At 43.1% G+C, this 27,054-nt stretch overlaps 1 protein-coding gene across 1 annotated transcript in view; it reads right to left on the reverse strand.

The window, feature by feature from the left end:
• ak8 (adenylate kinase 8) overlaps positions 1–27,054 on the reverse strand; it is a 160,871-nt gene that overhangs the window by 40,193 nt on the left and 93,624 nt on the right. Inside the window, exon 9 of the mRNA XM_078227557.1 lies at positions 17,691–17,832. Coding sequence (XP_078083683.1) covers positions 17,691–17,832 — 142 coding nt within the window. The remainder of the gene's footprint in view (positions 1–17,690; positions 17,833–27,054) is intronic.

Below are 27,054 nucleotides of genomic sequence, written 5' to 3' on the forward strand. Positions count from 1 at the left end.
AGAAATTCCTCCTCATCTCTGTTTTAAAGAAAGTCTTTAGTCTTAGGTTGTGTCCTCTGGTTCTATTTTTTCCTACTAGTGAAAACATCCTCTCCACATCCACTCCATCCAGGCCTCGCAGTATCCTGTAAGTTTCAATAAGATCCCCCCCTCATCCTTCTAAACTCCAACGAGTACAGACCCAGAGTCCTCGATCGTTCCTCATATGACAAGCTCTTCATTCCAGGGATCATTCCTGTGAACCTCGTCTGGACCCTTTCCAAGGCCAGCACATCCTTCCTTAGATATGGGGCCCAAAACTGCTTACAATACTCCAAATGGGATCTGACCAAAGCCTTATACAGCCTCAGAAGTACATCCCTGCTCTTTTACTCTAACCCTCTCGACATGAATGCTAACATTGCATTTGCCTTCCTAACTGCCGACTGAACCTGCACGTTAACTTATGTTAAAATATGTGCTAATCTATATCTTTCTGCTTTATCCTATAGGAACTCAAAACCGTCGTGTACTGTGCCACCCTGATGCTACTGCACGAGGTACAATTTCAAAACTACACCACTATTATCATGGCTATTTGTGAAAGATAGTACTATTGAGGCGCAGTTGTCATGGGGAAAACTACAGGTTTGATTTAGTTACATCACATATTTTAAATGGATACTGTGTGGAACAACTAATTAGTCTTATGATTAACTAAATTTTGGGGGTACCGTTCAATGATTTTTTTCTGGGTTCTTGCTGCAGTAGAGACTGTCAGAGATAAATCCACACTTATAACTCAAAAAGATTGGTCTCATAAAATATCTAACATGAAATGCTTCCTGCATTAATGTGAGACTGGATTATTCTTCCTTCTGCTATTCTGAAAGAAGGAAATGCTGGAAGTGTTCTTGAATATCAGCTGAATAGCTAATCACTGATTCGGGAGCCTCACATCCCTGGCACATTTGGGCCAGGTGTGATTCACATGGTGGCATTTTTTAAAGTTTTAAAGTGGTTGAATCCCACCTCAGTAGTGCTGCCAACGCCGGTGGGAAACACACCAATTTCCCCACTGGTGGCAGCATTAAGAATTCATTCAGGGGAATCACAGCCTCAGGGTTGAAAGGAGGCAACAAACAGTTTGATTCAGTCTGATGCAGTAGGGGGATGGAGTTGGTAGCAAGCTCATAGCATTACAGCCAGGGACTGAAGGGAACACCTTCAGTCATCTTAGTGTTCACTTGTAGGAAATTCCAGCACATCCAGGATTGGACGTCAGACAAGGAGCCCTGACAGCATAAGGCACCATGGAAGAGTTGAGAAATAGTGACAAAGGTAGAGCTGAGTGTCATCAGTGCACTTGTAGAGCTGGCCTTATATTTGTGGAAGCAACATTTGGTTAAGTAAAAAATGGGTGTCAAGGATGGATCCTCAGGGGACTGAATAATTACACGTGCAAGTCATCAATTTGTGAAACATTGTGTGACAGACTGTAAACTGTTTTAATTAGATCTGTAAATATATATTCACTAACAATAAATAAGTCATTTTTTCAAACTTGTTTGTCACAGAGCTCAGCAATCACAATCCCCCCATCAGAATACTAGCCCAGGACTTCCATTTTAAATTACTGACCAATTAAAATATCTTTTCACTGGGATCAAAATATCAGAAGTTGATTACAAGCTTAGAGCACAACATAATTTTGTCCCCTTTTGATTTTACATTTTAAATCCTCCGGCAAAATGTATGTTTTCTCTATGAAAGGAGCTCCAATGCAATGACTTCATTTCTAAACGGCCTGCAGTTATGCAGTCTTCCACTGTGCATTGTGCTGCTTCAGGTAATCAGATAGCTGTTAATTAATGAAAATGTCAGGTGAATCCCTCATCCTGGGTCATCATTATCCATTCAGAAACTGTATCCCAATATCATTAACAGTATCCATTGCTACTTCCAGCTCAATTAACTTAATGTTATGCAAATGAATGCTCTCATCATCAGCTTAACCCACAATGTTAATAGCATAATTGGGCCCTCAAATGGGGCAATTAGACAAGGCTCCTTCCATTAGTCTTACAAGGCTAATTATTGTTAATAGAAGACAGGGACTACATCCCAAGGCTACAATAGAGAAGGGCAGCTGTCTGAAGAATACATACTAAACACACATAATGTGTGATTATTAATTCTGCAGTACAGTGTGGGACTTTTAAAAAAGCATAACTTTAAATGCAGCATCCTCTAATAAAGTATGTTAGTTTTTTTTCTATTCAGCTCAGCGTCATATTCAGTTTTTGTAAGATTATTTTCAATTTCAGAATCCTTCTCATGTTCCAAAGGTATGTGCTCTCTCAACTTTGAATTGTTTTGGTCCATACTTTATAAACAAATGCACAATTACCCATCCACCTTGGCTTTTTTGACAGCCTGTACTTACGAACACCACTATCCTCAGAGGTTTCCTGGAGCATCCAGATTCATTTATGTACCTTCAAACTTCTTGTACTGACATGTCTCCACAATAATAATCAGGGCCCAAGTCAATAAGTCAAAATTCAATTTAACTCCACATAAATCTGATACTTTTATGTGTCTTTTAGAAATGTTGCATGATTTAATCATTGCCTAGTATTCCTAATTTGACATTTGAATATTACTATCCTGTATAGACTTGGTACAATTTACTTATTGTCTGCTTTTAGTCAAGTAAAAAAATAAAATTCATTTTTGCATTGTTCATATTTTTTCTCTGGAAGACTGAGAAGTGACATCATTGGGGTGGGGTCTTTCACATCATAGGCTGAATTTTCATTCTAGGGTTGGGAACCTGATGTCCTGAACAGTTTCAGATCCTGTCAACATCAGTAGCAGTGACATGACACAATTTTTGAAATGTCAGCCACTAATTGGTTCAGAGGCGAGTATGGCACCCATTTAGGGGTGTGAGTTACAGGCAAGAGATGGCCAGTTGGTATGGAGGGATAATCTAAAAACTTTAAACTTAGGGGTTTAAAAAAAAAAAAGGCGGCATGGACAAGTTGGGCCGATGGGCCTGTTTCCATGCTGTAAACCTCTGTGTCTCTATGGCTCTAAAAGGTAAACGGCAGCTATGGCTGTGTCTTTGGAAATGAATGAGCAGGGTGAGGAAAAGGCCAGCAGTGGTTTGGTCAGCCATCCTTGGACAGCCCCAGTTATTCTGATGCCTTCCTTGAAGCCCGAGTCGGGGTTGTGGTGGATAGTAGAGCTGTATTCATCCCTTCATCTAGAAGAGCTCCAGTGAGCCAGACATGGTCGTATGCTGTCACCGAGGCCAGCAATGTCACATTCCTCTCAAAAACTGAAACACGCTTTCTCCACAAAAATCAAACCTCCCAGCTCTAGGAATGGCAACTCTGGGCCATTGCATGAGCGACTGAGCATATTTTCCCCTCTTATACAATGTTTTCACATGCAGTTATGAGTACTAATGATTCCTGCTGCATTCCCCACAGCTATGGTCAAACCTGCCCCTGATGCTTAGTGATCCCCATGCTGGCCAATTGAAAACTGCTAACTGTTTTACTCCCCAAACTCCCTTATGAGGCTCTACATTGAGCTCAATAAGCAATTAATTGGACATACCTAGATTGTTGACTCCTCACATCATTGCTCCCTTTGGAAATCAAATCACATCACTGAGATGTTGGGAATCAGTGATGCTTTTTGATTGTGAAATGTTCTGAGCCTGCCTAAACCTGAACCTCCCCCCCACGAACAAACTGAAAATTCAGCCCATTGAAAAGATTTAACAGGGCGGATGAGGAGAAAAGTTTTCCACTCATGGAAAGTGCAAAATTAGGGGCCATACATATAAGATAGTCACCATATCTTCAGGAGGAATTTCTTTATCCAGCAAGTGGTTGGAACGTGAAACTCGCTACCACAATGGGTAGCTGAGGTGGATAGGCGAATGCATTTAAGAGAAAACTAGGTAAACACAAGTGGGAGACAAAGCTTTGCTGAAAGGGTTAGACAAATGGATGGGAGGAGTCTTGTGTGCAGCCTAAACACCGGTGCAGTTCTTTTGGACCGAATGGCCTGTTTCTGTGCTATAAAGTTCTGTGTAAAACAACCAGTTCAGAGATGTGTTTTGCAATCTGTAGCATTCTGTATTTGGAAGTACAACTGAATGTTTCTTCACACATGCATTTCACATGTACGTTGTTAAGCAGAAAAATTGGCTTGACAGGTCAGTCACTTAGAACACAACAATGAAATGTTTATATTAACTGCTGCCTTACGTGAGACTGAGTACAAAGTGGTTATAATGAAGGAGAAAGTGAGGCCGGCATGCCACAAAGGCCTTTGGAGGTTTCCACATTTTGCTAATCTTTGCACCATTTCTTCAATCGTCGTGGAAGAACTTTGATCACTGCCATGGCAATGTTTGAGAGACAACCAGGACGAACTGGCAGGAAACCTGGGAGCAGACCAGGAATCCTGAAAGAGATGGCAAGAGATCTGGAGGTAGGTGGCAGAAATTACAACTGGAAAATAATACTTAAAAATGGAGCAAATGTTCAATTGGTAAATATCAGGATTTGCCATTTGAATTGAAGAATGAAGCAGTCCTGTAAGTTTGGAAAACATGAAAATTTGGCAATCTCACAACCACATCCTGGGTCAGTATTTTAAAATAATGGGCGGCATTTTCCCAAAATCAGGCAGAGTGTCAGGTTCCGATTGAAAACCAGCAGGTATCTCTCTAGGTGCACAGCCGGGTTTTCACTCCAGATTTTCTGACGGTCAGTGCACATAAAATCTGGGGGTGTGGTTTGCGGGGTCTGATAGAGCCAGCAAGGCTGGCTCCACAGAGATTGGACACCATCTTTAAAGAATGCCCAGATCTATGAGGTATATAAACTCACTCCCACAGTCATCAAGAAAAACCCCACAAGTATTGGGTGACCCCACGCCCCACCCCCCCGTCCCGTCCCCCCCGTCCCCACCCACCACATGCATTGAGTTCTCCCCATCACCCCCCCACCCATCACAGAAGGTTTGGGACTCCCCCACCATCCCACCACCGCAAAGTGAAAGTGACACCCCCCCCCCCCACCTGAATGGGGGTCCCCAGAGAGCCCACCCCTAGCAATGCCAACCAAGCACCAGGGAAAAGTGCCAGGGAGTAGTGTCAGCGTGCTAGCCAGCCGTGTCCCTCATCACCTGGGGGCTACACTTACCTGTGCGCTCCCAGCATGGTCATCGCGGCTGATTTGAAAACCAGCAGTGATTCGTGCCAACATGACATCATACCGCCAGGGGTTGGGGGAAAGTTATATCGTGGCCAGATGATACAGTGTCAAGCCCTTTAATGATATGATAATTTTTAAAAAAGCATGGATGATCATATCATCAGAGAGGAGAGGGGACGACTACAAACCAAGACCTCACTGGCGCTAATCCCATTTTTGGCCTCTTGGTAAGATTTAGCAGCAATACAGGATTTGCACCCATGGCTAATGGGTCTGCTAAATCACACTCTTAGGATTGGATTGTAAATGACACAATTAAAGAACATTCTGAACTTTATTTAAGACATGTACAACAAATTTTGTGGAAGCAACTGGGGTGTAAAAGGCCAGAAATTTTTAAATGATAGAAGACAAGATTGTCCATTCGGAAAATAAGCTAGTGCTTCTTGCAAATAATCGTGCAGTCTCCATTTAGTTTGAGTCAAAAAAGGTAAGTACCCTTATACCAACAACCACATCTATTTAAAGTGATCTCTGTTACACCAAGATTTCCTCTAAGTTAATTATTTAATCTTTGCTGCAAAATACAATTTCTTGAAGATTGCTGCTGTAATTAACAGTGACATTCACATAACAGACGAGCAAATTGCTGTCACCAACGATAACTTCATGCTCTCCTGCAGAAATCAACTTTAAAAAATATAAAACAGACTTGTAGGCCTAGACTTTCATCACCGAGGTGAGTAGCGGGAAATTCCCAGCTTCATGTCCCTGCCTTGGGAGAAAGTGCCGACGAAGAATGGATCTTCCTTGCCAGTGGCTGTGTGAGCTGCAGTCGAGCCAGGAGACTCAGGCAGCAAAGAGGTCGGGGTGCTGAGGCGGGCTGTTTAAAAGACCCACCTTGGTGTTCTGGGACTTTGTCCCAGTTATAATGAAACAATTAAGACCTTCTAGCTCTCACCCCTCATCTCTCCCGCATGCACTCCCCATGCACACCATGGCCCCTCATGCCCAAGCTATGCCTATTCATCCACCCCCATAGCCCCTCATGCTCCCTTTGCCCTGCTATGCCCCTCTACCCAGATCCTACGACCCCTCATTCCCCCAGTGCCAAGCTATGGCACTTCCATGCCAACTGATTCACTATACACTGTATAAAACCAATGAACCTTGCGGTGTCAATAGGATGTATCAAAAAGGCTTTATAAAAATAAGTCAGTCATTCATTACATTGCACTATCTTAAAAAGATTTCCTCTTACTACAGGGCAATAAAAGTGTCAATCATCCAGATCCTTTAAAGTATCAACAGCAGAAATTACAAACACTTAAAACCTCTCAATCTTGTGAATATAAACATTGTGCAATTGACAGCTGAGATCAAGATTGCCAGAACTGTAAATCTAGCAATGTTTTCCTTGGGGCTCAGGTGTTTCAACAGTGTAATAGAATCCTGGGCTCTCAGTCAAGCCTCATTGTGTATTCTTAGCTGGGAGCTTGCAATGAACTCGCAAATTGAAAAAACAGAAATTAAACAGAAATTAAAAAACAGGAAATGCATGCCTTGTGCGGGAATTTTGATTACACTTACTATTATTTGTGACAAAGTGTAAGGACAAAATCACAAAAAGTTGGTTTGCAGGTGCAGCAGGTAATTAAGAAGGCAAATTGAATTTTGTGCTTCATTGCTAGAGGGATGGATTTTAAAAACAGTGAGGTTATGTTGCAGCTGTATAGGGTGCTGGTGAGGCCACACCTGGAGTACTGTGTACAGTTTTGGTCTCCTTACTTGAGAAAGGATATACTGGCACTGGAGGGGATGCAGAGGAGATTCACTAGGTTGATTCCAGAGTTGAGAAGGTTGGCTTATAAGGAAAGACTGAGTAGACTGTGGCTATACTCATTGGAATTCAGAAGAATAAGGGGAGATCTTATAGGAACATATAAGATTATGAAAGGAATAGCTAAGATAGAAGCAGGGAAGTTGTTTCCACTGGCAGGTGAAACTAGAACGAGGAGGCATGGCCTCAAAGTAAGGAGGAGCAGATTTAGGACTGAGTTGAGGAGGAACTTCTTCACACAAAGGGTTGTGAATCTGCGGAATTCCCTGCCCAGTGAAGCAGTTGAGGCTACCTCATTGAATGTTTTTAAAGCAAGGATAGATACATTTTTGAACAGTAAAGGAATTAAGGGTTATGGTGAGCGGGTGGGTAAGTGGAGCTGAGTCCACAAAAAGATCAGCCATGATCTTATTGAATGGCGGAGCAGGCTCGAGGGGCCAGATGGCCTACTCCTGCTCCTAGTTCTTATGTTCTTATGACATTCCATCTGTTGGATATTCAGTACATAAAGTGTTGCATTAAGTTTCTCACTTCTATTGTTACTTATATTCCTTGCAACCACATATACAGATTTGACTTCCTTTCTCTCCTCTCACAGCTTCATATATCTGCTTAATTTCATGGTCATTTCATCAGAGTAGGATGTAGCTGTCTCCTTTTACTTTCCACAGCCATCAACAGTTCCAGTATGATCAGCTGACACCATGATCCACCTCCATAACATGCTTAGTATGCAGCCAGCATGTCTGAAAATTGCCAAGATCGAATGACTTGAAATTGAGGGCCGGATTTTCAATACGAGGTGGGTCGCCTGAGTCAGAAAAGTTTCCAACTTATTCACAACCAATTTCCACCTCAGTTTAAAGTGCCTTGATACACACAATGTTAGCTCCAGGGGGACAGGTGTGGAATAGAATCAGCCCTGCTAAGGAATGGGGGGGGGAGAGAGAGAGAGGAAGATTCACGGCATGAGGGAGAGCATGAGGGAGTGTGTGAAGGTTGGAGAGGGGGGATTGTTGATAGAGAAGAATTGAGTGAGGGTGGAAGTGAGAGTGCATGTGTGAGTGAATAAACTGGATAGGGAGCATGAGTTAAAAAGGCAATGTGAGGCAGTGAGCTACAAGGAGTGTGCCAGCCATAGGGGGTGGGCAACTGCTGACTAGGCCTATTTAAAAGGTGAGCTTCAGTTCTTTGGGACTTCCTCTCACTGACCTGTTTTAGGCCAGGGCTATAAAAACTGTGCATTGGGGGACCTAATTTGGGGATCACCACATACTACATTGTAATGGCAGTCATGGAGTTTTCCACCTCACAGCCTCAATGGGAATCCCGATTGGAGAAACAGTAGTAAGTGGTGAAAGGAGGGCATGATGTGTGAGAGTGGAAGTAGGAAATAGCCTCTGCACGTCTAAAACTTATGAGCTCCTCATTCGCGTAGCAGTTAGCATTTCTAAATTGCTGCTGAACAGCCTGTGAGCGATCTAATACAAGTCCCCATTTTAAGCTGCCTCATTCAGCATCACTTTGCTTCGATGTCGTGGGTTTAGGCACTTAGTGTTGGAACTTGCGTTTTCATTTCCTTTCAGCAGTGATTCACGCCGGGATCGATAAGAGTGTGTTTGACTCAATCATGCCATTTTTGAGCAGCTTCTCCCATTTCTGGAGACTCGCTCTCATTCTTCGCTTCCCTGCTTGGCCATCCCCACTCTTTGTTTCCCTGCCGAACTTCCACTTGCTGCTTCCCTGCCTGACCATCACTGTTCTTCGCTTCATTCCCTGTCTCTCCCAAACACTGTTTCTCCCACTTGCTTCCTCCTTCTCACCAACACTTGTCTGAACCCTTGCTCACAGGAAGCCGGGAGAGTAAGGCAGGGAGTGCTGAGAGGGGTTGATCGGGCAGGAAAGAGAAGATGGGGAAGTGGAGATGGGAATAGTTGGGGAGGGAAGTGAAGAATGGGGATGGTTGGGCAGTGCAAGTGGGAATGGTAGGGTAGAGAGGCATGGTTGGGTAGGGAAGCGAAAAGCAGTGTTTGTTGGTTAAGGAAGTGAAGATGGGGATGGTGATAGGGAGGCGACAGGGGTTGTCGAGTAGGGAAGTGAAGAATGGTTGGGCAGAGAAGCAGCAATTGGGACAGATGAACAGGGAAACAGCAAGTGGGATGGTCAGACAGGGAAGTGAACAGCAGTTGTGGTCAAGTCAGGGAACCAGTGAGAGGGAGGAGGTCAGCTTGCAGGAGAGGTGGCAAGTAGGTGGTAAGTGAGTGGTAAGCTGTGTTAGAATGTAACTGGTGACAACTTTGTATTGGGTGTAATGTGACCAATGGAACAAGATGTAAGAGTCAGCTGACCGAGTAAACCATGGAACCAATTACAGAGTGATGTAATAGTCAGCTGACCAGCTGATTCACTATAAATAAGAACCTGTGTAGAATTGTGAAGAGCTTGGAGTGGCCTAGGGCGAGGTCCCAAGTTTGGAGTAATGATGTTTCTTTATTAAACCCTTTCTTTGATTTATAAGTTGGAGTAAGTTTTGTTGTATTTTCGTATCTGCATTTTTGAAGAGTTCCTTCTGATGAAGCAAGCTGCCTTAGCAACTTTTGTATTTTTAAATATTATCTTTTAGAAGCCTCTCTACTTTACCATCCCCACTTGCACTGCCCAACCATCCCCATTCTTTGCTTCCCTACCCTGCCATCTCTGCTCTTTGCTTCTTTACTCCACATCCCCATCCCACATCTGCACCAGTCCTTGTTGATTTTGGAGAAGCTAATTTGGCTAAATAAATCAGTACGTCTGCAAATAATGGTTTGGTCACTTTGCTTATCTTTTGGCAGCCGTTTTACCAGATCACACAAAATATTTTTCTTTGATCGAGGCATGCAGATCCACAGTTCCCTGAAGGTGGCAACTCGGGTGGACAAGGTGGTCAACTTGGCATATGGCATGCTGGCCTTCATCGGTCAGGGGGTTGAGTATAGGAATTGGAAAATCATGTTGTAGCTGTATAAGACTTTGGTTAGGCCACATTTGGAGTACTGTGTACAATTCTGGTCGCCACACTACCGGAAGGATGTTGATGCATTGGAAAGGGTGCAGAAGAGATTTACCAGGATGTTGCATCGTAAGATTTAAGCATCGTAGCTGTGAGGGACAGCTCGGTGGATAGGATATTGGTATGTAGATAGGCTGGAAAATTGGGCGGGGATCCTGGATTCAGGATTCAATCCTGGACCGGGGAGCGGCGCGGGCTTGGAGGGCCGAAGGGCCTGTTCCTGTGCTGTATTGTTCTTTGTTCTTTGTTGCCTGGTTGGAGGATATGGACTATGAAGAAAGGTTGAACAAACTTGGACTGTTTTCATTGGACCATTGGAGGATGAGGGGGGACCTGATAGAGGTTTACAAGATTATGATAGGCTTGGATTGAGTGCATAGTCAGAGTCTTTTTCCTAGGGTCAAAGGGTCAATTACTCAGGAGCTTAGGTTAAAAGTGAGAGGGGAAAAGTTTAAAAGAGATGTAAGGGGCAAGTTTTTCACACAGAGGATGATGAATGCCTGGAATGCGCTGCCAGAGGAGGTGGAGGAAGCAGATTTTATAACAATGTTCAAGAGGCATCAGGATAGATACATGAACAGGCAGGGAATAGAGGGATATGGACCATGTAGAGGCAAGAAAATATTAGATTAGAGAGGCGTCTCTATTGGCACAGACTTGGTGGGCTGAAGGGCCTGTTCCTGTAATGTACCGTTCTTTGTTCTTTATTTGGTAGTATGATCAGATCATTAGATTCACACACCAAGATTAAAAATGTACAAACTGGTAAACACACATTTTTAAACTAATTGTTGATTATCAATTATCTTATGTCCATATAAAAATTGCCTTTTGTTCAACCATCCCAACCATCCCCACTTGTCGCTTCCCTTCGACCATTGCCATTCTTTGTTCCCGGGCTCAGCCATCTCCATCTTCACTTCCCTTTTCGACCATCCCTCTCTTCGCTTTCCTGCCCGACCATACCCTCTCAGCACTTGCTGCCTGACTCTCTCTGCTGCCTTTACCAAAGCCTTGCTGTGAACGAGGGTTCAGATGAGCACTGGCGAGAGGTAGGAAACTAGTGGGAGGAACCATGTTTGGGAGAGATGGGGAGTGAAGCAAAGAATGGTGATGGCCAGGCAGGGATGCAGCGGGTGGAACAGTTGGGCAGAGAAGTGAAGAATTTAGCATTGTAAAGTATATCAACTTTATAGAACGTTATCATGTTTTTTTGCCCTGGTGAGGAGAAACTGAAGTATAGATTTGCATTGGGTTTATGGGAAAATGTAATTTAAAGTCATTTCACTTAAAGTCATGATTTTCAGAAACGCAACTACAACTTTAAGTGAGGACTTACTGTTGTAAGTACTTGCAGTCACATCATGAACAAGCTTAAATTTAGCCTCGCTTCCGTCTCCAGCAGCAAGCCTTCTGACCCCTCTGGAAATTAGAAAAAGGTAGGAAACCCATCCATAACTTTCTTTGAGTATGGATCCCAGCTGTTTAGATATTTTAGTGAAGGTTACAATTCTGCTGTTTTGACTTTTTCTGACATTTTGATACAGTAGTGAAAGTTATAATGCTTCTGTTTAGTTTTATTTTCACACTTTGATACAGCAATAAAGGTTATTATGTTGCTGATCTATTTTATTTTGATACTTTGTGATAGTACTGAAGAAGGGGATTCCTAATCAGCTAATAAGATTCATAGACAGAGTGCAGTCTTTCAGAAGACAAGGGATCAGCAAAGAATTAAATGATTATTAGGCAAGCTAACACAAACAGTTTGGCACATATGTGAATGCAGTAATGGAATCAAAACAAATAGTTATGATTTTAAAACATATATGCTGATATATTTTAAACGTATTGTTCACTTTGGTTAAGCAAAGTTGCCAAAAGGCATGATGGTAAATATCATTAGTTTAAAGCTAAAGGTGTGGGAACCAGTTAGTCAGCATTAGTCTTATCAGGAGAATTTCTGAGGGTATGTATTCTGCATCATTAATGAATAGATGTATTCATTGCCCAGACACAAGGATAGATATATCCTTGGATGCAGAAACACATGTCTATTCAAACTTGGCAGTGAGCTGGTTCATTTTGACCTTGCGGTAGCGTCTGCCGTTATCAGACAACAGGGATGTAGTTAGAGCCAAGAAGGGAAACGATGTCCGGACTAATTGGGCGAATAAGTTATCACCATGCTATTAAGTATCGTATGGTTGGTTGAGGTACTTGACAGAGATTTGTATTGATGTATGACTGTTAAATGAAATTGATTTTAAGCTCATGAAAGGCGGAATTATTGATTAGAAAAAAAGTATAATTGATCTGTATTTGACTACGTACTTCAGATCTTTTGGAGTGGTTCTGTACCTCTATTCCCAGAGCTGTTTAATCCTTTGGAAGTCTCCAGTCTTGTTTTGTTCTATGTTTTATGTTAAATAGATTTTGTTAGTTTTTGCACAGAGATATTTGCCTTGCGTGTTTTGAATTGTCTAAGTTAAGACACAATTGGCCACCTTGAAATTTCCCCACAAGTAATGATGGCTATTATATGCTGATGTTATTTTATACTTCAGTAATATAGTACTGAAGGCTATTATCCTGCTGTTTCATTTTATATTGGCACGTTAATAAGAAAATAATGATGTTTACTGTCCTGCTGTTTTGTCTTATTGTAGACCCTGAAAACCTCACCCCTCATCACCCCCATCCATTCCCCATGCACTATCCATGCTAACACATGCCAACACATGACCCCTATGCACCTCCATGGCTCCTTACAGTCCCATATGCCTGCTAAGTGCCAAATCATTCCAAGCCATGACATCCCACTCATGACCCTTTCCCCTTACACCCTCCATGCGAGCTCACCCAGCATTCACCATGCACAGAACTCAGGAGTCATGTTGAGATTAAATAAAATAAAGTTCTAAATATCTATTCATTATATATAGAAACACAGCCATCATTTTAGCCAATTCAATATATTTAAATCCCTTCTTGTACATAATCCTTTATCAAAACAGTTGTATTCATAACTCCACATCAAAGACAGCTAACCCTTCAATAACTCTTTGATCAATCAATCAAATTGTGAACTTACAAACTCCGACAATGATAATGGCAGGTTGTGGAAAGCAGCTATGTATTAATAATGCTATAATGGTAGCACATACGGTTATGTCAACAAACAGTTAACTGTTGGAATGAATTTTTTCAACTCTCACAGATATAGGCAGGCTGTTTTCTCAAATTCTAAATAAATAACTTGAATGCTTGATGGTTCTACATACGTTATCCAACTACTCGAAAGATTTATAACTCTCACACTGCAGGATAAGACCTTGCTGTGGAAAAGTAGATCTGTTTGAACTCAGCACTGAATTTGAGTTTCCCAAAAGTGGGAGTCACATCTTGCCCCTGTTCCCTCCCCCCACCGCAGCAGAAATGTGGGAGGGGTATTTCTGGATTTGGTGTTAGTCCACCATTTTGGGTGCAGAATGGAGTCTCTATCACAATGTGAATGTCCAGGCCAATAAAAGGATTTTGTAGATCAAAACAATAAAATTACATACAACTTGGTTACAAAAGAATATGGATTTCATATTTTAACTCTTCTCCTGCCCACCATGGATGGGTTATCTTCTAGGTCTCTGTGCCAGTAAAAGAGGAAGCTCCATTTATCTTGTCCATTTCAGTGTTGACCATGTCACCCTACCAATTATGTTCAAACACTTCATTTTGTTACTAGATTACATGCAATTTTATAATTCTCATTTACAAAATCCTTTTGAGTACTCATATTTTTCTCCAGGCAATCCTTTCCAGCTTATTACACTGGGTTTTATTTTACAAAGGAAATAGTTTTATTAAGTTATTTGTACATCCTTAACCAGAAAACAACTTCTAGAAAAAGTTTTTGTGAAACATAGATATGGTTGTGTCTTTAAACACCGAGGGCCGGATTTTTGAGGACTCTAAACCTTTAAAAATGGCAGGCAGGATCCAGATGCAGATGTCCTGCCCCCATTTGAGGCGACTCTCATTTTTGCTGGTAGGGGAAAGGGATGGGGAGTGGGGAAACCCAAACTCAATGGACACCATTTTGGTTGTTGCGATGGCCTTAATCCAAAGTGTGAGAGTTCTGAATTCATGGAGTGGATGTAAATACTCCTGAGGGCAGATAAAGTCTGTTTAACATTCATGATCTTAAGCTTTTGATACTTCCCATTCTTTAAACCATAATTGGTTACAGTGGATAATAATGAGAAGGAGGAACCATAACCATTTTACCCTTCCTAATTCTCAAAACTCTTAATCCCCATCTGCAGCCTTGGCTGAGATCAGGTAACTCAGCCTAGTGATATAATATATTTATAATCGGGCTCTCAAAGTGTATTTGGAAGTCCATTTGAAATTAGCTGGAGTAACATACAACACACCTTCCCCCCACCCCCAAACGACAGCATTCTCCCTCCCCAGGCTTCCCAAAATCACATCTCCTGCCCCCAACCCTCTTGCTCGCAGGATAGATTGTCCATTTGGTTCGCTGCTGGGCAGGAGGTGGACCTAAGCATGCATGAGGCCTTGCCTTTAAGATTGGCGGCCCTCCACTTCCTCAATCTTGCCAAGACCTTCAGCCTTTTTCAACGTCACCTGCACTGTTCCTGTAAAAACTAGGGCCATAGATTTAAATCTTAAATAATTCCCAGCTACTGTTGCTGAAAATCAGTTACGTGTGACAAGTTCATTTTGATTACCAGAGTAACATAACAGAAGTTCTAAATCTAGTTAATGACTTTGAAGTGATTATTTATTTAAATGAATTCTATCTTTGCAATTTTAATGAATAAATAATTACAAGACCATAGACTTCAGGGTAATCATAATTAATGTTTCTTTGTGACTGGAAACTTAATTTTAGCTGCAACAAGGGGGTATTGTTGAATCTTTGGCAGTAGCTTGTCTATGTATGACTGTAAGTGCCATTTTCAGAGTAAGCTACCAAATGCAGTTGCTGATCTATTTGTGACGGTTAAGGAAGATTTTTCATTATCACATCCACAGGATGCCCAAAACACCTTTCAACAAATGGGCGACTTTTGAATTGCAGTCACAGCTTTCGTAAACACAAGTGCAGTAGCCGATTCGTGTTTAAGGTCCCACAAACAGAAAATGAGTGAATGAATAAATGAATAGAACATTTGTTTTCTGAAGTGGCATTTGAGGGAAGAATATTGGCTAAGGCACAGGAAGAATGTCCTGTCTTTTCTTGGTTAATGCTACAGGCCCTCCATTTAATATCTCATTGAAAAGATGGCAACCTTTGACAACATGGCATTCCTTCAGTACTGTACAGCTTAAATTGTGTACTTTAACCCAAAACCATCTGATTCGGCAACTGCACTAGCTGACACCCAAGCTTATACCCTGCTGTTTCTTCCTACAGAACATTTAGAATGAACATTGACCCCCACATCTCTTATAAATTAAGCTTAAATCCCATTTCACTCTTAAAGTAATTTCATTAAAATAATGTACACCAGTGACTCGAATATGCTGAAATTTTAAAAAAATCACTGGAGCTTCAGCTCCTTAGAGGAAGCCAAGAAACAGACCCAAGTAGGATTGCATATTTGTTGAAATCTTGCTTTGGACAAAGTCAACGCTGTTTGTACCATGAATATAACTAGAAAACACATAGAAAAGGTTGTGAATTTACACAAAATGTTTATTTGAGATTCCAGAATCCCCTGCCTCTAATGGACACAATTTCACAACCAAGTTCCTGGCTTATTCGGTTTTCTATTTCACTGTGGATGCAGCACCATAATCCTCTAAAATCACACCTTATGAAAATGCTTTCTCTGTACACAGAACTAAAGAGTGATGAATATTCCACCGCATGCCCAACAAACTTTTTGTAAATGGCAAGGATAGAGGACAGGTACAGCTGTATTAGTACAATTAATGAGGAGTAAGATAGGGCTGTAGCATGCAGAGTGACATCTACCACTTGAAATGGCTAAAGACTGAGTAGCTGATAATGTGGTTATTAACCTTGCTGGCCCCAAGATTGTGCTGGAGATTTCAACTCCATTTTCCCATTGAACCTTCTATTAATCTGCTGTGTGTTTTCAGTAATCCATTTGGGAATCAGCACTGGAGAATACTCCAGTCTGTGCAAACACAACACACTGATGAATTCACTTACCTGTGTTCAAGCAGTCAAAAGTCTACTGCTGAATTTCTCTGGACAGAGCTCAAATCTAGTTCAAGTTATCAGTAAAATGGTAGTCACAGATTTTCCAGTTTTACTAGTCAACATTCTACCAATTAACAATGTTTTAATTTGGTAATTTTAGCCTTGCTTTGATGCAATTACATGATTGTTATGGTATCACGCAATAAAGAAAAAATAATTCAGTGCTGTGCATGGTTTAATTTCAGGTGCCCCTGCCTTTCTTACTGATTAGGGCAGATTTTAATACCCTCTCTTAAGGCATACTGGTGGTGGGGAGTGCATTTAGTCAGGTAGGAGAGTCGTAGATAGGAACCCTGCCACCTTCCTGCCTCCAACCTGATTAAGTCTATGGTGGGCAAGCCTGTGGATGGCCTTCCTGCTCCACTGCCAATTTAGGCCCCTAATTAAGTGCCTAATACCCACTTAAGGGTCTCATCCAGTGGCAGGTGAGGGGCTCGCCATGCAGGGAGCATTACAAGCAAGCCTGTGCAGGTTGCTTGCAGCCTCCCAGGGTCATCCTTCCTTCAAAGGCCCTCAGTGCCTGCTCGACTGATTCAGCATCTGGAAGAGGGAGGAGCGGCCCACTGAGAGCCATCGGCTGCCCTTGCTGCCGAGTACCTTCCATGCCCCCTGTAACTCCCAGCCTACAAAATCTCCACAGACTCCATTATTTTGGAAAAAATGAATACATTTTATATGTTAAGAGTTTACTCAATGGGTAGCTGAGTCACACAGACCAGGTTAGAACAAAAATTCTGTTCCTTCACTGTTGCCGGGTCATAATCCTGTAACTCCCTTCCTAATAGCACTGTGGGTGTACCTACACCACAGGGACTGCAGCGATTCAAGAGGGTAGCTCACCACTACCACCTCAGGAGAAATTAAGATTGGGCAATAAATGCTGGCCTGGCTAGCGATGCCCACATTCCATGGAAGAATAAAAAAGGTTCACTCATTGGACTATGCTGAATTATCTGATCTCAGCAAAAGCAGCAGATGGGGGATTACATTGGCCAAGGGTCTTGAGAGTTAGGGAGGGTAAAATGGTTATGGCTCCTGTTTCTCATTATTATCCACTGTAACCCTTCAGTTATGGATGACAGGTAAGGACAGGTTCAGATTTAGCTTCATTTTGTTGAACAGACTCAATATCACTATTATAAGCAATATTACTTATCAAACTGTGCACCAATGGGGAGGTAGCTTCTACAGGGAATTAGCAGTGCAGATCAATTCATTAAATGGGATAAAGCAGATCAGGCCAAGATATAAAAGTCAAATTTATAATGTGCTAGTTAAAATATTATTTATGCAAAGATTTAAAATCTTATAAAGACTTACCTGTTTGGGGAGATTCCGGCATCTTTGAACATTCCAGCCTGATTCATATCTTGAGGGAATCCATGTATTACCCAGCCTTGTGTGGAGCAGTCCAGTTTACACAGACGTTGAGACATACATTTGATTACCATAACATCTGGAACTATATCCAAAATAAACAGAATTGCGCAGTCATTTTCTAAAACAGCCAAGATCAAAACAAGATTCCACCTCAAATCTGTGCTTTTGCTTCAACGTCTCTTCCAGAAAAGGCACATACCATATTTAACATAGTAGTTAACTGAATTCCCAGCCTGATGCCAATTCAACGCTCAATATTCAAGTGATAGCTGACTATGTGAATAGTACATTCCTCTTGGCCAATTTATAATTCTGAATTCTTGTGATGCCCTCACGTAAGACTGATGATAAACACGATTGAAGGCTAAAAGATTCAAATATCATGAAGAGTAATTCCCACATCATTTTTAATTTTCTCCCACTGCTAATTCATGTCATTATGAAAGTAGTTTCTTTAGTTTGCCCTGTCGCATTACTTATATGCATATCCTTTATACAACATTTTTTTCAATTCACACTTTCATTATTGTGCAAGCCTAAGCGTTCCTCACTGTGGCAAGGAATTCAGTAATGATTAGAGTGGCACAGTGGTTTGCACTGCTGCCTCACAGCACCAGGGACCCAGGTTCAATTCCCGATTTCGGTCACTGTCTGTGTGGAGTTTGCATATTCTCCCTGTGTCTGCGTGGGTTTCCTCCACGTGCTCCGGTTTCCTCCCACAGTCCAAAGATGTGTGGGTTAGGTGGATTGGCCATGCTAAATTGCCCCTTAGTGCTAGGGGGACTAGCTAGGGTAAATGCATGGGCTTATGCCTGAGTGGGATTGTGGTCGGTGCAGACTCGATGGGCCAAATGGCCTCCTTCTGCACTGTAAGGATTCTATGATGATTTATCATTTACAAGGTGATGCCTCGGAAAGGCAGCCAGCATAATTAAGGACCCCACCCACCCCGGACATTCTCTCTTCCACTTTCTTCCGTCAGGAAAAAGATGCAAAAGTCTGAGGTCACGTACCAACCGACTCAAGAACAGCTTCTTCCCTGCTGCTGTCAGACTTTTGAATGGACCTACCTTGTATTAAGTTGATCTTTCTCTACACCCTAGCTATGACTAATACCACATTCTGCACTCTTTCCTTTCCTATGAACAGTATGCTTTGTCTATATGGCACGCAAGAAACAATACTTTTCACTGTAAAGTCACTACTAATACATGTGACAATAATAAATCAAAGTAAAAGAATCTGAAGGATTATGGATATAGTTCATATGAATGGAACTCAAAAGGTTTATGAATAGTCAAGTGCCAATTATTGCTTTCTCTTTTTTTATCCTTAAACATGATTGTTATGGAGATCAATTTCTGCGGCCTACCAATTTTTCCACAGTAAACTGGAGGGAGCAAATCTATGTCCAAGTGAACATTTCCTTTCAAATTCCTATTTCAAACATATATGATCGCATCGTATTCAAGCTCAGTGTATTGTGAACCTATAAAACCGACAGGTGTTGTGTACCTATAAAACAAATTATACTATCCATGATTTATAACCAAATATTTCAATACACTCAGTTCTTTAAGCTAATGAGACATTTGTTTAAACAGGGGTCTGAAAATTAGATCTTATACGGCTGTAAAATGTGTCCTGAAGGGGCAATATGGCTAATGGTGGGCACTTGATCATTCCGTACCAGAGTGTGGACACTTGTATCTAGGTTTGTGGTGGCGTGTTGCCTTCTGTGTAGCTGCACAATGATAAAACACTCACAGTAAATGCAAAAAAGAGGTTGTCTTGGTATGCATTAAGAAATACCTTGCATTTATAAGGAATTGTACTGCATTTCACGGCATTAGGGCAACCAAAAGTACTTCACAAAGATTTATTTTCAAAGTGTAGTTGTTGTTGATTTGTGGGCAGACACGGCAGCTAACTTGCATACAGCAAGATCCTACAAAAAGCAATGAGATACATGACCAATGCATCTACACTTCATGGTGTTGGCTTAGGAATACACTTTCCACAACGCCAACACCACCACCCTGCCGCCCCCCCCACCCCCCGCACCCCCCCACCGCCCCACCCCCCCCCCCCCCCCCCCCGCCCCCACCACTCCCTCATTTTATTGCCTCTTCTTTGCATATTTCAATTTTTTCTTATTTTTGCTTTCAGACAGCAGCACATTTGCTCTAGGCACATCTTTTGTTTATTTTCTTGCACCTCACCATTCCCTGTAAGACTGACTCTTCTGACATTCAGAAGGCGATCCTACCATTGCGCCCCGCCGGCCAATGGTGGTGAGGCGTAACGGGAGAGAGACGAAAAATTAGGTTTGCACCTGATCTCTCGCCTCTTGCGATCTTCCCAACACTGGATATCCGGCGAGATCAGCCTCATGCCCAAGAAGGGCTTGAGGCTGATGTCAATATTTAAATGCAATTCAAATATTATGAGCGAACCCAGGATGCTATCGCCCAGGCTCACTTGCCTCTGTGGCCTTGCCAGGGAAGGTTCTCTCCAGCGAGGATCATGTATGGTCGCAATCAACAGGGGTCTGTTGTGATGGCCTTGGCGGTAGAACTGGGAGCCAAAGAGGCCCCCCCCCTCCCCCGGGAGATCAGAGGCAGGGGGGTGCCCATTGGACAGTGCCAGCCTGACACCCAAACATGCCTATTGGGCACCCTGGCACTGCCTGCCTGGCACCCTGGCAGTGCCCACCAGGCACTGGGCAGTGCCAGGGGTTGGGGCCTTAGGAGATTAGCCTAATTAGGGGACGGGGCCAGACAAGGGTGGGCTGTTCGGTGGCGGGGGCCAGTGCGCTCTGCAGCAGCGATCAATGCGGGGGGAAAGGGAGCCTGCTGCCATTCTGCAACAGCGAATGATGAGGGAGAGGGGTGTCACGATCATTCTGTGCAGGAGGTTGGGTGGCGATCAGTCCATCAGTTTGAGCGGGGGGGAGGGGGTGGCGATTGGCCACGATCCCCACAGGAGGAGTGATGGGCCACAAAGGCCTGCTATAATTAGCAGAGGCAGTGACTGGTTTCTGTGCTCACTGCGTCCAGGGGGGAGATTCTCCCAGTCCACTGTGCTGCTCTAGCAGTGTAATGAGCCAGGAGACATCAGTGGAGGCCATTTCGCGGGCTTCCCGCTGGGTGCCACTGCCTCCGCTCATCTTCCAATCCAAGATTTTAAGAGTAATCAGCTCTGTGGTGGAAATTGGCACGGAGATGATTTCAATATGGTAATCCGGATTTACATTTCATTCGCGGGCCTGGGACTGAAGTCTCCAGGACTGCTATCGATTCCCCCACCCCAGGAGTAGTTCATTCTAGCGGGGTTTACAACTGCTCCCCGCTAACTGGGGACAGGCGGCTGACCCCTCTGGAGAGAAGAGAAGCCATTGAGGCCCCCCTAGGAGGTTGGGGGTAAGAGCATGGAGCCTGTTGGGCAGTGCCTGCCGGCCTCTCGGGCTGGGATAGGCCCCGCCCTCTGATTTTCAGAGGGAATCCTACTAGAGCACTCTGTGATGCACAGAGTGTGGGAGATTCAATCTGAAAATCACGCTCCCGTTTTCATGCAAATTGGGGAGAATCCTGGCCCAGAAATCTGCACATGCGCCATTGCACCCTCTACTGCCATCAGCTGGCTTTCAGGTGATTTAGGCCCCACCCACTCTCCCTACTGGCAGATATCAAGCTTTGCCTAATATTTTTGATTAAGCCAGGTAAGATTCGATTTTTAAGTCACCCAAAAAAATGGAGCAAATTTCTCTAGCTCGTTTGGCACTTAGAATTCTTTTGGTAAGATTGCCCTCTCAATCTCTCCTCTTTCCCATCCTATCACACGCCTTGCTTTAATCCTTTTGTCCACCCACCCCTTGCTTAATACCTACTACATTTCTAACATTTCTCTGCTCTGATAAAAGATAATTGATCTGAAACACCAGATGGAATCTTTTATCGTCTCTAGTGGTATGTTTGATGGTGGGTAGGATATTTTAATTGGGTGGATGGGTGAGCATCCTGCAGCCTTTCCGCTTCCACCAAAATTAAGTCCAGAGCAGGAAGGTTCGTGGTCATCCTTCCCGCCCTGCTGCCAATTGAGGGCCATAAATAAACATTTAGTGACCACTTAAAAGCCTCACCCTGCTGCTGCTCGCGTTTACTAAGTGCAGCTGGGCCTCTCGCCATGTGGGGAGAACAACAAATAATCCTGTGTGGGCTGCTTGTGTCTCCCAGGGATGGGGGTCCCTTCCTACAAAGGCACTCATCGCCCGATCGTGAGACCTGGAATTAGGAAGGGGGAGGGCCACTGGGGGTTACCTCACTGCCCTTGCTGCTGACCACCCTAGACCTCCCCACACCGTGGCCACCATCCCGCAAAACCCCTCCCGCCATGATGTATCTCTAGCCTGAGGTGATCTGCAATCATGGGCCTTTGCTTCCTCAGTGACGTTGCTGAGAAAAAAAAGCCAGCGGGGCTTCGCAGCTTTGGGACCCAGATCCTAGGCAAGTTGAGGCCCGCTGGTGGCCTCTCAACTGCCTGATTGGCTCATAGTTAGGCAGGCCTTCTCCAAAGGAGGCAATCCTGGTCTCTTGTCGACTCCCCACCCAGGCGGCGAAACCCATGCTACTTCCTGTTAATGCTGTTTCTCTCTCCACATACGTTGCCAGACTTGCTGAGTATTTCCAGCATTTTCTGTTTTCACATCTGGAGCACTGTCCTGCCAATGGATCTTTTATCCCCAGCTAAACAAACACACTGAGCATCAATGTAATATTTTAACCAAAAGCCAACACCAACAACGAGGCACTTCCTCAGTTCTGTACCAAATTATCAACCAAGATTATAAGATGAAATCCTGAAAGAAGACTTGAATCCATAACAAGAGTGCTACCTCGCGGCCAAGCTGACATTGGCCGATGATTAAAAGCAGCTGGTGTGAAGGCTGCCAAAAAGAAGCAAATCTAAAGGTTAAAACAAACTCTGGCTTTCCACCATATCACCACTTGCATTTTAATGCCTTTTAATGCATTTTAATGACTATACATGAACTCTGAAAACTATCACAAGCAATTTGTGGTTGGTAAGTCATGTTCCATATATATACCGGAGTGCCATGTAATGTGATCCTCCTGTGCCAACTTCACAGTGACTCAATCGGAATCAACATTCCTGAACTCTGAAGTTACCGCCAACAAATGCTTAACCAAGGATTTTTGGTACTGCCTGCCACCTACTGGCGAATGTTTTCAATAGCAATTTAATTACACATTAGTAGTTACACTGAAATTTATTAAAAGAGGTTTGTTTTATTATAAGGAATTTGCTAACCGCAACTCCCTATCAACATTTTCCCAATACTATGTTCCATTATGCCTCAAATAAGCTGGTTAGAGTTTAAATGCAAAACAGTTTAACTGGAACGATAAGTTTTATCCACGTGCATGATTGAAATGCTGTGATTTGTGTTTTATTCACTATTATACTGAACAAAGGGAAGAGGTCATGCTGACTGGTTTATACTTTATTTGTCAGGATCCTGTCTTGCGTTTAAGAGAAGAAAAAGGAAGAGTGGTTTTGAGAGGGAGAATGAGAGGGAGAGAGAGAGAGAGTGAACAAGAGAGAGCATGCACAGGAGAGAGTACGAAGTATCAAATTTAGTCAGGAAAAATAATTACATCAGCAATCAATAATCAAATCAACATAAATTTTGTGTCACTTATTTCATTAATTTAAATGCTGTTTGAGACATCTTCTGATGCCTTTAAACCTCTATTTCTTGGGGCAGTACGGTGGCACAGTGGTTAGCACTGCTGTTTCACAGCAAGGAGTCTAACAACACCAGGTTAAAGTCCAACAGGTTTATTTGGTAGCAAACGCCACTAGCTTTCGGAGTGCTGCTCCTTCGTCAGGTGAGTGGGAGATCTGCTCATAAACAGCAAACAGGGCATATAAAGACACAAACTCAATTTACAGAATAATGAATAATGATTGAAATGCGAGTCTTTACAGCTAATCAAGTCTTAAAGGTACAGACAATGTGAGTGGAGGGAGCATTAAGCACGGTTAAAGAGATGTGTATTGTCTCCAGACAGGACAGCCAGTGAGATTTTGCAAGTCCAGGCAAGTCGTGGGGGTTACAGATAGTGTGACATGAACCCAAGACATGTGACATGAACAGCGCCAGGGTCCCGGCTTCGGGTCCCGGCTTGGGTCACTGTCTGTGTGGAGTTTGCACGTTCTCCCCGTGTCTGCGTGGGTTTCCTCTCGGTGCTCTGGTTTCCTCCCACATTCTGAAAGACGTGCTGGTTAGGTACATTGACCCAAACAGGCGCCAGACTGTGGTGACTAGGGGAATTTCACAGTAACTTCATTGCAGTGTTAATGTAAGAATTACTTGTGACTAATAAATAAACTTTAACTTTATTTCTGTTGTCTTAAGACATCCCACGCAGTCATTTCATATATGTCACAGAATTTTAGAACAACCATAGTGATGCCTATCAGTTGACTTCAGTGCACACCATTTTCCACATACGGGGGCAGGAACTGAACCTTTTGTTCCTGATGAACATTAGAGGTTCTTAGCCAAAATGTTGGCAGGAGCTTGGAAAGCTTAGTTGCAAACTAAAACAGATTTACAGTACTATTTGCAAGGAATATTTATTATTGTATGTTCTGCTTGGTGCATTATAGCTACTTTGCTGAAAAACAAAGCATTCAGATGGCAGCACACACTGTGATCAGACTGTTCCCCTGGTAGAAAGGGTGGGTGTCTAGGGTAAGTGGCAATCAAGCAAATTGCTTCAACCTGAATGGTGTCAAGCTTCTTCAACATTGTTGCAGCTGCACTCATCCGGCCATGTGGAGAATATTCCGCACACTCTTTACTTCTGGCTTGTGGGTGGTCAAAAGGCTTCTGGGAGTCAGGAATTCGGGCACTCACTGCAAGATATCTAACCTGTGACACCCTCTAGTAGGTGCCTCAACAGGATGTTGATGGCGGGGAACTCAGTATTGGTAAAGTAAAGTTTATTTATTAGTCACAAGTAAGGCTTACATTAACACTGCAATGAAGTTACTGTGAAATTCCCCTAGTCGCCACGCCACACTCCAGCACCTATGCCACTAAATGTCAAAAAAGGTGGTTAGGCTCTCATTTGTCGATGACAGTCATTGCCTGGCACTTCTGTAAGGCAAATATTACCTAGGATATTGCTCTAATGAACTCCAGTAACATTGGCTTGGAAATTGTATGGTCAGCCTATAACAATCACAACCCATCCATTGTGCTAGGTATGACTTTAGCCATTGGAGTTTTCTGACGCCCATTTTTACTGGGGTCCCACAGTGCCACACTCAGTCAAGTGCTGCTGTGGTGTCAAGACTAGTGATGCTCACCTCCCTCCCTGAATTCAACTCGTGTCTACGTTTGGACCAAAGCTGTATTGAGATCTGGAGATGAATTCTCCTAGGAGCCAAACTGAGCAGGTGATTGAGAGTAGGCTGAAAGGCCATAATTTTTGGATTTATCCTGCTTTTTTGGGACAGGACATACCTGGGTATTTTTCCACACTGTCACGCAATAGTCAGTGTTATAGCTGTACTGAAACTGCTTTATTAGCGTTATAGCTAGTTCTGGAGTACATCATCGGCACCACATTTGTGATGTTGTCAGGACCTGAGTATCCAGTGGATTCAGCTGTTACTTGGTGTTCCATGGAGTAAATCGAATTGATTGACGACTGGTATCTGTAATGGTGGGGGCCTCCAGAGGTGAAATGATCATCCGCTTGGCAGTATCGGCTAGAGGTGGTTACAAAATGCTTTAACCTTGTCTTTAGCATTCAGGAACTGAGGTCCAACATTACAGAGGATGTGGATGTTCATAGAATTCTATTGGATGCTTAATTGTCTGCCATCATTCACGACTGGATGTGGTAGTAATGTAAAGCTTTGGTTGGATTTGCTCATTGTGGTATTGCTGCACTCTCACTCGTCTGCTGTTTTTGCTTTTCAGAATGCATTCGTGGCTAATACTGTTCCCACATGTTCTTCTACACAACTTACTGAATCAGTGGTCATCTGGCTTAATGATGTTGGAGGAGTGAGAGATACGCTGAGGATGAGATTACAGATGGTGGGGGTATGCAATTCTGTTATTGCCGATGGGCCCAACATCTTGTGCATGACCAATATTGTGCTGTTAGATTTGTTCTTAGTCTATTCCACCTAATACATGACACAATGGAGCGATTCTTCAGTGTATAGACAGGACCTGGTCTCCATGAGGACTGTGTTCTATGCTGTGGTTACAATGTTGTCGTGGACTGAAACATCCAATATAAGTAGCAAATGAGGTAAAGTAGTTCACACTTCCCAAAATAAGAATATTGCAGATATGTCTTTCAGGATTCGGTCTGCTCACTCAATGTCAATACTACTGAGCCAATCTTAAGAGGTTGGCTCAGTAGTATTGACTGAACTCCCCCACCTAGCACACGTTCCGTGCCCTTGCTACCACAAGTGTTTCCTTCAAGTAGCATGTGATAGGGAGAAACACTGATTCATCAACTAAGAGAGGGTGTGTGATGACTTCAGCCAGGCTAATGAGGTTGGCTTGCTAGAGTACCTGATGAGTCTTACTTGATGATTAAATCAGGGAGCCTCATGTTCCCTATTTAAAGCAGGTGTGTCAGACTCCCAGCCTGCATTCAGCAGGGAGCAACTGGAGAGCTGGCTGTGTACAGATGTATGATGTAAATAAAATAACTTGGTGACGGGATGTTTGCCTCTGCGGAGTTATTACAGGGTGGTGGTTGGCGGTCAAAATGTTGTTTGAATCGCCATGTTAAGATTACTTGCCTCTGCATGCATACTGCTGTGCCCCGACCTCTACTGGATCTGTCTTTCCAATGGAACGGGACATATCCAGGGATAGTGATGGAGGTGACTAAATGTTGGCTGTTAGGAATGAATTTATGAGTATGACCATATCAGACTATTGCTCTATTGGTCTCCGAAACAAATTTCCCACCTTTTGCATCAGTCTCTAGATTTTACACAGGAAACCTTTGCAGGATCACCTTTCTTTGGGTGTGTCCTTGTCATATCCTAGTTAACAACCAAGTGGTCTGTCTACTTTGATTCCTGTTTTACTGTCTTACTGTTTGATACAACAGAGTGACTTGCTGGGCCACTTTAAAGGACAAATCAGAGTCAACCGCATGGGTATGGAGTCATTTGGATAAGACTAGACTGGGTAAGGATGGCAGGTTCCATTTTCTATAGGACACTGGGGAAC

This window comes from Mustelus asterias, chromosome 13 (assembly GCF_964213995.1).
Source record: "Mustelus asterias chromosome 13, sMusAst1.hap1.1, whole genome shotgun sequence".
In the NCBI taxonomy this organism is placed as follows: Eukaryota; Metazoa; Chordata; class Chondrichthyes; order Carcharhiniformes; family Triakidae; genus Mustelus; species Mustelus asterias.